Source organism: Pipistrellus hanaki (assembly GCF_964339955.1).
Source record: "Pipistrellus hanaki genome assembly, chromosome: 7".
Lineage (NCBI taxonomy): Eukaryota > Metazoa > Chordata > Mammalia > Chiroptera > Vespertilionidae > Pipistrellus > Pipistrellus hanaki.
In genome coordinates this window covers 81,435,228-81,452,784 of record NC_140509.1, presented here as the reverse complement: position 1 = coordinate 81,452,784, position 17,557 = coordinate 81,435,228, and the positions used below count along the sequence as shown (strand labels likewise).

The 17,557-nt window shown below is 39.6% G+C and overlaps 1 protein-coding gene across 3 annotated transcripts in view; it reads right to left on the bottom strand.

The window, feature by feature from the left end:
- ESR1 (estrogen receptor 1) overlaps positions 1–17,557 on the bottom strand; it is a 284,618-nt gene that overhangs the window by 145,757 nt on the left and 121,304 nt on the right. For all 3 annotated transcript variants that reach the window (XM_084890184.1, XM_084890185.1, XM_084890186.1), the window contains exon 3: positions 15,340–15,530. In XM_084890184.1, coding sequence (XP_084746310.1) covers positions 15,340–15,530 — 191 coding nt within the window. The remainder of the gene's footprint in view (positions 1–15,339; positions 15,531–17,557) is intronic.

Genomic DNA, 17,557 nt, shown 5'->3' with positions numbered 1-17,557 from the left:
AACCTGTCATTTTCTAATATAGCTCGGCCAGCATAGCTAAGTGGTTGAGCACTGACCTATGAACCAAAAGGTCACGAGTTCAATTCCCAGTCAGGGCACGTGCCTGTGTTGCAGGCTCAGTTCTCAGAGTGGGATGTGGGAGAGGCAGCTAAACAATGATTCTCTCTCATCGTTGATTTTCTCTCTCTCTCTCTCTCTCTCTCTCTCTCTCTCTCTCTCTCTCTCTTTCTTTGAAATCAATAAAAATATATTTTAAAAATAATATATTTTTGCTGTTACATAGCAGTAACAGCAATGGAGAAACTTTATTTATTCAAGGAAGTTTAATTCTCTGCTAGATGCAAGAAGCTATATGCCTAACATATTAAGACACCCAAGGATACACTGTCTCTGCTCTCTGAAGCTTGACATTCTTCATAAACTAAAGAAGTAAAAGTAAGAGGTAAACATCCACAGAGAAGTTGACAAAACTCTGAATTTCTTCTTTTGGTTTTGTAGTAGAAATGTTAACTAATTGTCAGGTGTAGATACGAGGAAAAAATCCATATTTAAGAAGTAAAGGGTACAGATCAATTTAGAAGCAAAATAATGAAACATTAAGGCATTTTCTCTACTTAGTTTCAGAGCAGAAAGCTATTCTAGAGGAACCCAGAGAGAGCCAATGAAGGAGATGATAATGACTTCACAGAGCACCTGCAGTAGGTTAAGCATCAACCTCGCCAGTGGGAATCACTGTGCCGTTTCTCATGGAGGAAATGGGAGATTGGAGACATTGGATACAGTACACAACAATGGGGTGTATGGCTCAGAATGCTGTTCTCTTCTATGGAGCAGCCCCCTACATGGGCTGAGCCTCCAAGATCGCCTCTGAAATGTGGCTCTACTCATGATGGTGGCCAACTGGCAAGCAGAACCAGTTGGTTCAGGAGGGGTGTATCTGACTAAAGTTGAAGCCAGAGTCCTTCCCTGGTATTTGCTACTGGAAGAATGTCACTGATTGAGCTGTGACAGCTATTGCCAGCTCTGCTTCTCACCTTTGGGAAAATGCAGTTTTACAGTAAGGATGGAGCTGGCACACAGAGAGAAACTGAGGCAAGGCTGGGATCCCAACAGGCTCTGGGTCCCCGGGCCTGGAGAATTGAGATCTGGCTGCCCCTCTAGCTAAGACACTTAAGAGTGCTTCCACCAGTCTGGCTGGCATGGGTCAGTGGTTGAGCATCAACCTATGAACCAGGAGGTCATAGTTCAATTTTCAATCATGGCACATGTCTGGGTTTCGGGCTCGGTCCCCAGTGTGAGGTGTGTAGGAGGCAGCCAATTGATCATTCTCTCTCATCATTCATGTTTCTATCTCTCTCTCACTTTCCCTTCTTCTCTGAAATCAATAAAAGTCTATAATAATAATAAAAAAGAGTGCTTTCACCCAAAACTCATTCCCAGCCCACCACAAAGCTAGTTTGAATTGTAGTTTGGTCACTTAAAATGAGAAGTCCAAATATATGAAATAATTTTTCTAAGACTACACAGTTGATAAGCATAATAATGATCATTACTATTTCTATAATAATTTATAGCTTGGTAAGCAAGTTATCATGTAATAATTATTTAATAGCTATATTTTATAAATTGGGACAGAATATGATCCAGATTAAAAATACAAAAACACATTGCAGGTGAAGAATAATTGTTCTATTGTCTATATTGTAAGTCAGGAAAGTTAAAAAAAAAATAGGTGAGAGAAAAAATAAAATGTTAATGGCTCTGACCCCTTCTGGACCTACTGACACATATGGACCTCCTGGACCCCCATAATGACTGCCCCTGTGAAGATTTTCATAGAAAAATGTTACAGCAAAATGATTCATATGCCTTTTTATAATCTTTCACCCCACTTAATTGGTAATTGAAACAAAGCCTGTTTTGAAAAAAGGAACAAATCTCCACCAAGTCTTGCAGAAATAAATCAATCTGTTATTTCTTGGTAAACGGTTCAGTCTTTCATTTCTGTTCCTTTCCTTTCAAATATGCTATTGAGAATTTAAATGACTTAATTTCATGAACTATAAATCACAGCAATCCCTAATCCCATTATGGTCTTAAGCAAAAGGATGGTCCTTAGCAGGTGGGCTCAGACAAGGTGAGATTGTGGCCTTGTTTCTATTTAAAATTCAAAGCTAAACTCCTTAGAGAGGAAAAAAATAAAACAATTAAAAGTAATGTATTAATTCACAAATTAAATGCTAAAATGGACAGGAGTGGATCAAGAAGAGCCAGAGGGGCAAGGAGAGGAGCAAAGGGGCAAGGTGTGTGCGAGTTCACCTTTGGGCTGAGGAGCCCCTGCCTCCTTTGTTCTCGTGTCAGCTCACTGAACCAATCAAGGGCAGCCGAGTCACATTCTCTCATCATTGGTAGTTCTATCTTTATTATTGTATTTATTATTATTATTTAGCTTTGAATCAAGAGGCAAGGTGATGGGCCAGAACACATCTCAAATTCAACCCCCTGTCCTGTTGTTCAAAGGTCCAAATATACCATTTAAACTATTTTTTTTTTAAGTATCAGCCTCACTGTCCTTCCAGTCATTCTGATTCAACATCTCAGGATCACCCCCTTCCTCTCCCTTAAAACCCAATCTGGTGTGCACCACTGCCAGTTCTGCTTCTGTTCTTAGGCAAAACAGTCCTTCCACGAGGCAGGCCCCACATCAGCTGCTGGGATGCACACTGGTGACCCTGTATTGGCTCCCAGTTCCAACCAGCTTTCTTCACTTCTCACCTGGTCTACCTCAATGGTTTCACGATTCCAGCATATTTCACCACACACACGCAAACTACCCAAGCACAAAGGGGCTTGGTAGTAGTAACAGTAGCAGTAGCATTTTTAAAAGAGCTCTCTTATCAAAGAAGTGAGAAAATTTAATATCTCTGAAAAGAAAATCTCTTAGTCATACTCTTTGGATATTTCTAAGAGTTAATGCAATGAAATATTCTGTCTCTGCCCTGAGGCAAGAAGAAACAGCTTTTCACAGGGACACAGTATCACAGGAGATGTCCTGCAACATGTCTGACCTGGGCAGCCAACGAGCCACCAATACCAATAGAGGCACAGGGGCACAGGGCTCCCTGAGATTTCAGACAGTTCATCCTAGAAGACCAGAGAGTCTTGTCTCTGAGAAATTTTTTATCCTAAGGCCTTCTGTAAAATATAATAACATCAATAATAGTAGAACCATTATAGTGATTTAATCCATTATGGACAAAGATAACTCTTGATAACTCAAGAGGACTTTTCTTCCCTTCACCTGACTATTTCCAGAAGAAAAAAACATACAAAATTTCTATATGAAGAAGCAGGAGCAAAATGAATTGCTAGAGTTCATGTCATCAGTCGCTTTTGGTGTGATTGGCACAGGGAGTTCTGGCAAAGGGCAGACAACCAAGGTGAAGATACAGTAGTGCACAGACTGCTCAACTAACGCATGCAGTACCATGTGCAGCATGCTCTTCATATGGGTGCAGACAAACATAACATGCAATGCATAGGAAAGCCACACTCGTTTAATGAAAGCTTGTCAGGACGCATTTTCTCAATCCGGGGACACTGAAGATGAGTGTGAGCATTGTCATGTCCTCAGATTGTATCCCCTTTCAAAGTGGTCCTTTTTCTTGAAAGGTCTGGGAAATACTGACTGCATAGTCCAGTGGTCAGCAAACTCATTAGTCAACAGAGCCAAATATCAACAGTACAATGTTTGAAATTTCTTTCGAGAGCCAACTTTTTTAAACTTAAACTTCTTCTGAATCAAATTCTGGTTCTTCCCCTGGGGATGTGCGGTTAGGATACACAATCACTGTGTGGCCTCCTGATGGAAATACCTCATCCTTGCTGGTTTGGCCAGCTGCTCTAAAGACCTGGGCTCCTGGTGGTTTCATTAACACAAGGCCTTTCACCGCCTCTGCTATACTTTCTCAATGACTCAGAAGGTATAATGTTATACTGGTCTCAGCTATGTGATATCCACCTGATTCAATTCCACTGGGGCTCATGAGTAAGAAAATAAAAGCTGCACTTGTCCTTCTGGATGTTTTGGAAATAAGGTATGAAGATGTGGTAGACACACAACCATCTTTCTCTACTGAGGAAAAAGGAGAAAAAATACTAGTGTGACACTAATGAATTGCAACATGAATTTTAAAATAGTGTTTTTATTACACAAGTAAAAGATGTTTATTTTGAAAAAATAAAAATGTAAATAGGCAAAAAAAAAAAAATTTAGTCATAGTCCTATCACTCACAGTCACTGTTGATATTTTGCAGTGCATACCTCCAAAGTTTATACATACCTCTTTCCCTCTCTATATGTGTGAATATGTATATTGATGTATGCACTTGTGTGTGTGTATATTCACATATACATGTAAAAACACACATAAAAGAAATTGTTTCCAAGAAACCTTTGACTCCTACTCAAACTCTTTCTCCTCTCTTGTATTCAGAAAAAGTGGCTCCCTAAAAAGCACTTTATGAGCAGTGTGTGGTACACAGACACTGGGCCTTAGCAGTACTGTATTTCTGTGAAAAATGGATCCAAGATTAGGATTGTGACTCGGCTGCCCTTGATTGGTTCAGTGAGCTGACATGAGAACAAAGGAGGCAGGGGCTCCTCAGCCCAAAGGTGAACTCACACACACCTTGCCCCTATGGCTCCTCTCCTTGCTCCTTTGGCTCCTCCCTGAGTGTAATATGCTAATTAGACCACACAGTCCCTGCAGTAAGTCAGCAGGGCATGCAGTCAGACCAGGTGGCAGAGTGAAAGAACCCATGTCTGGGATCTGAACTCACATACTGCTGTTATCTCATATGTTTACACCAATTTCATCAATAGTAACGATCTGAAGATGAAGTATTGTAGGGAGAGAATAGGGGAGGGGAGTTGAAATCCTTCAAAAACCCTGTTTCTAGCTGATAAAAAATCATCAAACCACTTTTTTCCTTCTCTGAGATCAAGTTTACTGCCACAGTTTTAAAAATTAAAGGATGTATCTAAGTTTATATTCCACTAATGGTCCACATTCTGGGAAAGTTTATATCAACTCTTGGAAGCAAAAGTTTCTAGTCATGTTTTAAATAACATCCTTTCACAGATATCTCATAAAACTAAAAACAGAGGATAAAATCAAGAAAATTGCAAACATAAAAATTGCGGCCAAAACCAATTTGGCTCAGTGGATAGAGAGAGCATCAGTCTTCAGACTGAAAGGTCTGGTCAATGGCATGTACATTGGTTGTGGGCACATCCCCGGTAGGGGGTGTGTAGGAGGTAGCTGATCTATGTTTCTCTCTCATCGATGTTTCTAGCTTTTTATCCCTCCCCCTTCCTCTCTGTAAAAAAATCAATAAAATATTTATTTTTTAAAAGATTGTGGAGTATAAGATGAACCTACCTAAACATGTCTCAGCTTGGGACCAACTATTTTCTTCCATATCAAGTGTCAAATACATCTACCCCCATGATAACTACATTATATATGACTATAGAGGAACATTTCTAGATTTTTATTAACATCTCTCCCATGTCAGACTTCAAAAACAGTTGAAAGAGCACATTACATCCTGGAAACAAAGTATTATCAAACTTTAGATACATCACAGACTTATTGATAACTTAGAGGCCTGATGCATGAAATTCATGCAATGACCTTAGCTCTGGCCCCATCTCTGCCTTGGCCCCCACCTACTGCAGCTTTGTCTGGAAGGAAGGACACCCAGAAGGATGTCTGGTTTAATTAGCATATTACACTTTTATTATATAGATGAGAGCATTGCAGAGATATGCATGAAATGGGTTTTTTTAAAAATATGTTTTTATTAATTTCAGAGAGGAAGTGAGAGGGAAAGAGATAGAAACGCCAATGAAGAGAGAGAATCATTGAATCTGCCTTCTGCACACCCCACACTGGAGATCAAGCCTGCAACCTAGGCATGTGCCCTGACCAAGAATTGAACTGTGATCTCCTCATTTCATAGGTCCACATTCAACCACTGAGCCATGCCAGCCAGAGTAGGTTTTTAAAATATATCACAAATGGTAAAGAAAATCACACTCTTTTAAAATGCTATATAATGAGGGGGGGCATTGGTATATGTACAAAAATAATAATTTAATAAAAAATATATTAAAAAATTAAAAAAATAAAATGCTCATTAAAATGAAAAATAAATAAATAAATAAAATGCTATATAATGTGCTACCATATTAGACATGCATAAGTGAGCAGCAACCACTAACAACAAATCACAGGACACTTATGATGAAATGGAACTGTCTGCTAGGTCCACTGGACAGACACCAATTTACACACTGCCTTCCCGAAAATGTCTTCGAGTTCACTCTAGAACACTGTACCTGCTCCCTCCTGCCAACACAGAGTGTTAGCTTTGTCCCTTTAGACTGTGCTGAGGCATCTCTTGTAGTGCTGAGCTTACCTCTTCTATGGTTTCATGTGTATTCACAATCTTTCCATCTGTGTGCAAGCTGAGTCTTGAATTGGATCTGGGGGGTTGCATTTCTCCCAGTACTAAAATACAATGGCCATTCAATCAATATCCACTGCATGAAAAACCCTGTTTTCAGACCCTGAGTTCAGAGAGGTGGCCTCTTGGGAGGATGGAGGAGAGGCTGCCACTGGAACAGGAGTCTGCAGGTGTGTACACAAGTGCTAAGTAGAGTGCAACAAGGAAAACAAACATGGAGAGAGAGACCACCCCTTAGAAGTTAGGTTGGATGGTGAGGAGCGGAAAGAATGGGATGTACCAGACACACAGGCAGAGGACTAGCAAGTCCACGAGGGTTGGGTGAGGACGTGGAGCAAATTAGCTTGGGAAGAAGGGAGACCAGCACAAAGGATGGTGAACAATGAGGTGGGGAGGACAGGCAAGCGCGGGGCTGGTCTGCAGGGAAAGGAAGGGTGTACTCAGAGTAATGAGTGTGCTAGCAATCAGAAAAAAAATAAAAATAGAGGAGAACCATCTCCACGGTGACTGTAATACACCACTGTGGCATCGGTTAACAGGAGTGGCACAGGCACTTTCCTATACCTTTAGCAACCTGAAGAGAAACAAGAATATTACATTTACCTTTAAATGAATTCCTTTATTAGTAACTCTGCAGTGTCAAAGGGACAAAATAATTATGAATTCTGATTATCTTAAAAACTGTAATTTATCTTCTCTGGTGGGTAAAGAAAACATCTTGCACATCCCTTAATGAATTACATGGGCATGGTGCAGCCATCCACTCAAATCATTGTGCTTATATTTCCATCACACACAAAAATCATACTGATCAATGCAATCGAGCAACCCAGCCCTGGGGGATGACTTAAGAATTTCTCTACTCATTCACTCTGTACTTCCTGATCCATGATTTTTTGAAACTGCCAAATAGACCAAGTAAAGATGGTATTTGTTTATATAAAATTGAAAATCTATATATTCGTTCTCAAAGAAAATAGAGGAAACCCTATCTATTATACAGCAAAATTATGACTTCATAATAAAACTGTATTCTTTGTTCCTTTATTTCTAAGCAGCTGAAAGGATAAAATCTTATTTCAGCTAAAGGAAGATAAACATGTGAAGAAAATAATAGGAGCACTTTCCGACTGTATGGTCTTCTCAAGTAAGGCATTTCTCTCCTTCAAACATCAAATCTGCTCCATCACTCACACATGGGTGGAGAATTAACATCACAGCAAAAAAAAAAAAAAAAAAAAAATGTTGTAGGAAGTGGATGGTTGATTTTTTAAATAGATTTTTCCTGCACATTGTGATTTTTTGGTCCAAAAAGCTAGAGGCGATCAGGTTATAGCATAGCCTGCATACGTAGCTCTGAAAGAGTAAAGCATCACAGAGTTCAGAAGTGACTTTTCTTTGAAGGAGTACCAGGGAAACAGGCCATTCTCTTCTAAAAAGATGCAGCACTTTTTTCAAGGTATTGACAGCAGCTTTCCAGGAAGGAGAGCCACTTAGGCAGGATTAGGCCACAGGTTAAGTTTTGTGAAAATAGAGTCAGCACATTATTCTGAGGGCTAGCCGGTGCCCTTTGAAAATGTGCCCATTAAAGGCTACCTATAATTTCTGTGCAAAATTATTGCCACTCATAAGCAAGACTTTCTAATGGAATCGTTGATGAGCTTAAGCACTATATATGGGCTCGTACGCTACCACTTTAATGGAAATCGTCAATTCCGTGAGAGGGACAGTGCCATTAAGTTGGGAAACTGGAAATTTAATTTCAATCAGATAACAAAAAAATGATGAAGAATGCTTGAAGAGGTAGCATGAAAACAGCAGCGATTAAAAACATTTGAAACCCTTGCTTACCCTTCAAAGGCATTTGTTGCCATGGTTTTTAAAGACCACTGAAAGCTTCGGCTATGTCCACAGGAGCTGCCAAGAAATGGGGTTCTATCCTGATTTTATTTGTTAAATGCATTTTGTCTTAATTATCCCCAAGATAAAGATTATTTGGCCAAAGGTAAGAAGAAGAGGGGGAGGAATAGAACAGGAGTAAGAGGTGGAGGAGTGGGAGGAGAAGAAAGAAGAAGAAGAAGAAGAAGAAGAAGAAGAAGAAGAAGAAGAAGAAGAAGAAGAAGAAGAAGAAGAGGAGGAGGAGGAGGAGGAGGAGGAGGAGGAGGAGGAGGAGGAGGAGGAGGAGGAGGAGGAGGAGGAGGAGGAGGAGGAGGAGGAGGAGGAGGAGGAGGAGGAAGAAGAAGAAGAAGACTCTTCTGTCCTTCAGCCTCAATAGTCTTTATTTCTCTGTTGCACAACATGCATGTTCTCACAGGATGAGGAGTAAAAAGTAGAAATAATGGAAAGATTAGGCCAGTTCTGGGTCAGAAAAGATGTCTATGGACTTCCACAGTATGAATAATTTGGGAAAATTTTTTTCAGTTTTTTTTTATGAAAATGCTTATAATTGCTCCTGCCGTTTACTATTTGTGCAGCTTAATATGTTGGTATCAGCATGTTCTCTCTCAAATCATTAAGTTCCTGGAGACCAGTGTTTGGTCCTATTGGGCTAATTTGTGATTTTCCTGTTTATAATGGAATTGAATGTACACTTTTAATAACAACAGCATTTTTATAAGATTTTGATAAGATCCAGGGAACTGTTATTATTATGAAAAGCAAGGGGAAGTTTGGGGAGTTACTTCTTCATTATTAATAATGGACAACCTCTGGGCAGTATGTAAGCCATTCTTTGTATTGTGTCTTTAAAATTAATTGAGGAAACTGATTCAACTCCTCCCACTCCCCACACAGAACTGTTTGCAGAGTACTGATTTGGTCTCTGTACCTGCTGGATAATTCCATCTCCCTATCTGTCAAGTCAAACTCAGTATGTCTAGAATTGAACTCATCCTATCCCCACTCTAAATGACCTTCCTCTTGATCTTCCCAGTTCAGAGTACGATATCATCATTCTCTCTCTGTTTTTGAACCTCTTTAACTCATTTGTTTTCCAAATATCCCATGCTGAATCATGTGAAAGTACTGTAGCTTCTTTCTTTATAATGCCCTTCATCTTACTCCCTTTTCACCCAGTTCACAAATACCAAAAAGTCCAGATTTTTAGTATTTCTAAGATATTTGAACATTAGCCAAAATAGTCTTCATGCTTCTATTCTCTCTCTTCTCTGCTCTTTCCTCTATGCCCCTGGCAAGATAATGTTAATTAAAGACTGCCTTGTTGTCTATCTTCATGACTGAATAAACAAAATGGTTTTGTATTGACTAAAGCAAATGGATCCTCACATTCCTTTCATCCTATTATTTATTCATTGAGTGCTGCTTATAAGACTTTGACTTGGGCCTTACCTTTGTGGCACTCCCAATCAGTAAAGACCACATATGAGTACCTGCTATGCTAAGCAATGGGAGCAAAGTAACATGGACCACGGGAGAGAAAGACTCCAGCATTGACATCAGAGAAGGTTTGCGGATAGTTGCTTTTGACTGGGAAAGAAGAAATTGTATAGGTAGATCTGGAAAGAAATTCCCAGCAAGAAGAGGAATGGTCATATTTGGGTAGCAGCAAGTAGTCCAGTCTAAAGAACGAATTTACTTCAGCAGTTGAAACGGTTACTTTAAAACAACTGGAAAGACCGTCTAAAATGAGATTGAGGAACTCTTTGAACACAGTCTAAGGATCATTCTATGGTTCGCGGGGGCCATGAAAGGATTCTGTACAAAGTATTGACATGATTAGAGATTTGCTTAAGAATGTTAAAAGACTGACAGTGAGAAGACTGGCATTGAAGAAGGAAAAACAAAGAAGCAAATGGCTTAAATCAGGAATGGGGAACCTTTTTTCTGCCAAGGGCCATTTGGATATTTATAATATCATTCATGCACCATACAAAATTATCAACTTAAAAATTAGCCTGCTATATTTGATCAAACATTTTATTAGCTCCCCCCTAATGCCTAGGCAGTGCCAGACCAAATAATTTTGCGGGCTGGATGTTCCCCGCCCTGGCTTAAAAGAAGAAGACAAAGGGGGGAATTAAATTATTAGATGATTCTGGTGAAAGTTAATGGGGTTAACTCTGAGGAATGGGAATTGGATAGACAGACATTTAAGAGACAGACTCAACCGAAGTACACAATGGGAAACAGCAGGACTGCCAAAGTGCAAAGATAAAATGACTGACTCCAAGTGTTAAGTGGTGCACCTGAGGGAATGGTGTGGGAACTGATATAAGCAGTAGCTAGGAGAAGTAGCTAGTGTCCGCTGAAGACACACAGGACTCACTAAAAGCAAGGTTGGAGCAGGAGCTAGATCTGAGAGATGTTTGCATAGCCCTAACACTTTAGGTCGTAAATATTGCACCCTAGAGCTGTCATTACAAAGTACCACAAATGAGTAACTTGAACAGCATTAAATATTGACACACAGTTCTGGAGGCAAAAAGTTTGAAATTAAGGTGTCAGCAGGGCCCATTCCCTTTAAAACTTGTAGGGAATAACCCTTTCTTGCCTTTTTCTGGATTCTGGTGGTTTACCACAATCCTTGGGGTTCATTGGCCTCCTGTACAGCATTCCAATAGGGCATCCTTCTCCCAATCTCTATGCCCAAATTTTCCTCTTCATATAAGGATATTATTAGTCATATTTAATTATGACTTCATATGAGCTAATTACATCTGCAATTACTCAATTTCCACATTCTGAGGTCTGGGGGAGTTAGGACTTCAGTATATTTGGGTATGGGAAAGGAGACAATTCAACCCATAAACACATATGTATGAGATTGCCTGGGACACTAGATAGAGAAAATGAGAAAGTGAGAGGAGCAGAGATTACAGATGCTAGAGAATGCTTATGGTAGAGAACTGAAGAGGGAACATAAAGAGGCAGAGAGAGGACAGTTAAGTCCCCTCTTCTCTCACGGATAATTTACTCAATTTCCACTGAATTCTGCTTAGTTTATGCTACTTCATGTTTCTGGAATTCTTTTCCAAAGTTCTTATTTTCTCAGAGAAGAAAACTTCTCTGAGAAAGTGATCTTGGACAGAGATCTGAATGACAGGAAGTCAGCCAAGATGCATGTGTTGCAAGCAAAAGGAAAAAAAAAAGAAGCACATGTATGAAGGTCTCAAGGCAGGAACAGGTTGGTGCACTGGGATAAGAGGAAGGCCAGTGTGGCCGGAGTGGGAGGAGGATGAGTAAGCACATGTAAGATCATGTGTAGTACTTTAAACCATAGAAAACAATCTGGACTTTAAGTGCAGTGAGTTTCAACTGCAAGACCTTATGACTTGAATAACAGATCTCTCCCACCATTGAATGGAGAGCAGACTATAGGGGGCACGTGTAGAGTGTGGAGACCAAAGATTTCATATTTTTTTGTGCATATATTACCAGGCTCTCAATTTTTGAGCCATATCTCTGAAAGGACTTCTGAGATTAAAATAGTTCTGTAATGACAGAGCAGCCTCCACTTTTCCCTATCCTCTGGCCTCTTCCATTCATGAGCATGCATGTCAATCCAGAAGGTGACTAGAAATGGAAAACTAAACATAAAACCTAATCCATCATGGCTGAGCAAGGGTGAGTCCTTAAGCATAAAGGAGCTAGATTCTCTTTTAATAACACTCGGCAAAGTGAATGAAGCTAGCTGAATGGCCTACATTTCTTTAGGAATAAGCCTCTGCTTACCCTGGCAGCTGTTGAAGGAGCTATCCAGGGTGCTGGATGTCTCACCCTGATGCCTTCGAAGGCCCAGCAGATCAGGCTGACATTTATCTTTGTTGGACTTAAGGCCCCTACTACAGTGAACCATAACCAGACCCCATCCTGACACCATATCCTCCTGAACTTAGCTAACCTTTCAGCCAACACCTGTTTTGACCTTGTCTGTTTGATCTAAGCATCTTCTATATACATTTTAGAGAGATTATATGATGTGGCAGCATAGTGAGGAATATATATATAGGTTTGAGCCTGCGCTGTGCCTCATGACCATTTGAAATAATATGCAATAAGCAGTGTTCTCAGTGGAATCATTTTTCTTGGAATAATACTCAAAGTTGTACCTGGCCACTGAACCAAATCTGCTTATATAACTCTTCCAAGAGTCTCTGCCCACAACACATCTTAACAGACACAGCTTCTCCACCTGCAATGATTAATATAGTCATAGACTATCCAATTTCACCCCCTCCCTTAAGCAGTATCCTTGACATTTAAGGGTGGAAAAAAAGCATGTTCCACTGGAGGCCATTACTCAATTTCTTGAGTAATCAGGTTTATACACCAAGTAGTGGATGGAAATTTGTATGCTTTCAAGTCAAACACTTTACCTCTTCAGCTGAAACACTTAGAGCACTAGAGTAATCTGATGGATACTCACTTCTAAGCTTTTTTCTTAAGTAACAAGAAAAACAGGGAGAGCTATGACATCTTCAGAACTTCCTACCTGCATGCCAGACCCTTCACTGTCCTCAACTAGGCTTGAGGAGCAGTGTAATTTATAAAGAGCCAGGGAAGTTCAGAAAAACTTTTTAGTTGCAAGTTTTCAAGGCTATGATGAGAAAATGGGACTAAAACCCATCAAACTCGCTCTGATATGCCCCTCTTATATGCACAAAGCAATCAAATACATGGACAAATCATTTAAGTAAAAAGAAAATAAATGGCTTTGTTTTTACATCGTGTAAGAATAAACACATGGCCCAGAAATGTCTTTGTTTAACCTAATAGTAAAAAAAAAAATGTTAATTTTTATTCACAGAACTCCCCAAACTCTATCTTACCTCCTGGACTTTGTTCCTCTGCTCATTCCTGTGGCTGAACACCAATCCCCTCCTTCACTTGCCTCATCCTTCAGGCCTCATTTTAAATCAGGACACCTTCTCCGAGCTTGACTCCACCCCCATGAGGACCGGGTGAAGTTTGGACTCCTGGAAGAACCTGCGCTCACCCTCACCCTGGCACGTGTCACACTGCAAGCTATTGCCAGTTTCTTTGTAAGCTCTGTGAGGGTAAGGACCGTGTCTGTCCTACAAGTGTCTCTACAAGACCTTGCCCAGTGCTTTGAACTGATGAACAACTAAATGAGTGAGTGAACATCATGTTTCTAGGAGCTAAAAATTCTACCTGGTTTCTAGGCTTCTTCCAGAATTTTGACTCATATTCATCTCATTTAAAACAACTTAAAACTCATTTAAATTTGAGTTAATGCCAATTTTATAGTTGAACCTACCAACCAACCCTACTTCTGTCAAATGATTTTTCACTACCAGATTAAATACTTGGAGAACATAAAGATATTTTAGATTATATTAAATCAAATGAACAGTGGCAAAGAACTTTAAAGGGCTTATACTAACCTAAATCAAAATATAAATGTTTTTTTTCTAAATCAAGATAGTAACAGCTAAATAATACATTGTTATTTACACATATGTATACATGTTTTTGTATATATCAATATACATGCATGCATATGTATTTTTAAATGTATGTATAGATATTTATATATATATATATATATATTAGTATACTTGTTTATATATGTAAAACAAAAATACCAGTAATTTTATTAAAATCCAAGAAAAAAGCCCAAGTCTTACAGCATTTTATAAGATATTGAAAGTAATAATTGTCAAAAAAAATGCTTTTAAAAGGACCAACTTGACCTCACGTACTACTCAATTAGATATGAACAGCTAAATAAATAAATAAATAAATAAATAAATAAATAAATAAATTCCATCCTCCTAGCAATGGAAGGAAAACTAGTGTGTCTCATCCCTCCTCCACCCAACCCCAGCTTTCATCCATATCAGGGCAACAGAGAAATTACAGCAGATGAGGAACTCCATCTAAAATATTCCTAGTATTTATATACTAAACTTGCTTAAGCTGGAAAGGTAAAGGAGGCAGAACAGAGAAAAATGCTCCACTGTTAAGACAATAAGCGTTGCAGTTAGCCCACACTGCTGTCAGAGCTCTGTTCCTGGTAAGGAAAGGATCTTTAGCATGGATAGTTTATGTAGTAAAAGTGATTGCAGCTTCCCCCAGGGTAGCCTCTAAATGCAAATAAACACTCCTGGAGTAGAGATAAAATGCAGCAGGCAGTACATCAGAGAAGCTGTATTTGGTAAACTATATACTAGAAGAGGACCACGGCCCACAGGCAAAGGAAATGTGACAGCGAGAAACTTAGTAACCATTGGGTACAGCATGATAGGTGCTTGACCCTATGGCAAGTCACCAGGTACTGGTCCTTCTCATTTTAGCAAAGGTCATGTTATCTATTGAGATAACAAAGATGGAAGAAGAGCCTTAAAAGACTTATACTAACCTAACCAAAATATAAATATAATTTTTCTAAGTTAAGTTAGTATCAGCTAAATAACATGTGGTTATGTTAGTATTGGTCTGAAGCGAAGATCAGAACAGATACTCATTTGGAACAAGCCCAAGTGGAGAGGTATCTATGGATAGCCAATTAATATCACACTGTATCCTGTCAGCCTAGTTGCCAGCAACACATAGACCTCCACCAGCCATCCCCCAATCACTCTGAGCCCCAGTTACTGAAACCCTGTGGTCAAGACTCTCTGGATCTTGCCAAATGGAAGAAGCATAAGAAATCAATGGCAGCTTCCCTGAGCTCCCATCTCTTCTCCATATTTCTAACAAAGACCCAGGGGATCTACTGGGTTTTAGGGTTTTGTGCAAGTGGCTGGTCATATGTCTTCCTTCCTCTGTTGCTTCTCATCTTAGGACTCAAAATGGAATTTGTTATTTTCAACACACTGTTACCTTGAATACTTCTCTTGAAGAAGGCCTTACAGCCCTCGCAGGACCAGACTCCATAATGGTAGCCTGAAGCATAGTCATTGCAGACTGCACAGTAGCGCGTCTCCTTGGCAGACTCCACAGCCAAGCTGCCCTTGTCACCGCTGCTGGCCAACCTCTCTCTGCCACTCTGGCGCCGATTATCTGAATTTGGCCTGTGAGAGAGAGAGAGAGAGAGAGAGAGAGAGAGAGAGAGAGAGAGAGAGAGAGAGAGAGAGAGAGAGAGAGAAGAGTAAATCCATTAACATTAGAAAAGCAAAACATGTACTCTCTCCTCTAAAGTATGAGAGGCCGGGCTGCTGCAGCAGATCCACTTTATTCTGACATTTTGAAATAATGAATCATAATGTAAGCTAATCTTTCTTATCTCTTGCCGTCTGCCGCAGCAAAAGGTGTTTGCCTATTATATTAACCTTGAGGGGAAATTGTCTATTGCAAACTTGTTTAAAAAACGAGCTGCCTACACCGGAATATATTATCCAGAAAATGACAAAATGAATTAGCTGGTTTCTAATAGACTTATTCATTGGGGTTGGTTTTTTTTTTTTTCTTCAGGGATTCACAATTAACTCAGCACCATTAGAGACCAAAGCTTATTCCAATTCCAGATCACATGAAGGGTCTTTAGGAAATAGAGACGAAGCATCAAACAGCTGGGACATCTGCAACTCCAATGAACTGATGCAAACATAGCACATGTGTAGGAATATAAACCAGATTTGATGCCATTGTTACCATGTAACCCTAGGTATCGGCTTTTGTAACTTGACTATTATTTGAGGATACTAGCGATTATTCAACACTCCTCTGTATGAGCATGCAGAAAGAAGACAGCAGAACATGGATGATTGCATCAACCTTCAAAGGTTTTGTGAAGAAAGCATATCCCAGAAAGAAAAGTGAGAACCAAGTAAACAGAGGAGTAAAAAGTTTTAAGGAAGTAGAAAACTGAAGAAGAGAGTGATCAATATCACCAAATGGGACAGAAAATCCAATAAAACAAGGACTGATAGAGGGAAGTTGGATTTGACAAAGAGAACACTTAGCAAGGAGTTTTGAGGGATAGTGTGGGCACAAGTGAAAATCCATTCAGTGGGTGGAAAAGTGGATGGAATATAAGGAAATGAAAAGGAGTGAAGGCCATTCCTTTGAGAACTCAATGAGAGTGGGAAGGGAAAGATAGGGTGGTCACTAAAGAATATAAAAACAAACAAGGAATTTTAGGATGGAAGAGACCTGAGAAGGTCTCATGTAGATTGAAGGAATGGGTCAGCAGAACGGAAATGGTTGAGGGTACACAGAGGGGAAAAGTAGAGCAGATGGGGTTGAAAGCACAGGTAGAAGGAACAGCCCCAATGAAGATACCTTGAAGACTGAGAGACAAAGGTAAGAGAATGAGTAGGTAAAACTAACTTTGAATTAAGCGGTATAGGAGCAGAAATTATAGCAATCCAGGATTTGTTATGTGCAACCAAATGTGACATAGGAAAACTGAGGTCATAATGTCTAGAGCCCAGCATAGTGCCTGTTATATAATTGTTATTCAATAGACATTTAAATGAATAAATAGAATGTTCCAGGGTGTAAGGGGGAGAGGGGAATAAAAAGAGTGAGAGAAATAGAAAGATGTTGGCAAGAATAGATGGAGGAAAGGTTCCTATAAAATTTAAATTAAAAAAAGAAAAAGAAAGAAACCTAGGATGAAATAAAATGAATTAAAGATAGAGCTTCCAGGGTCTTTAGGTTAAGAAAGCTCATGTTTCCTGCTTCTAGCCCACAGCCAAATAAGCAAACCACACTGACCCTCACTGGCCCTCCCCTTCGTAAGTCCTGTCTGCCCTTTCAGCTCGAATTGTATAGCCCTTCCTTGCCTTTCGCACTTGATAATATTGTCCACAAATTTGTACTTATGGTTCTCAAACTGCCCTTGCCATAAAATTCATCAAGTACCGGCTTCTTGGGTTGAGTGTGACTGACTTTGCCATTTTTTTCCCCATTCTAAATGACTTAGCTCTTAGGTTGGCAGCCTCAAATAAGAGTCTTTTATTTTTCAATGTCCTTAGAGAGCACTGGCTTGCCATTTTCAAGTCTAGTTCATATTCTTTGGCCCGTGTCTCTACATTTCATCACCAAGCTGTCCAACTCCTTCCTATTCCCAAGAACTTCAAATCTTTTTACTGTT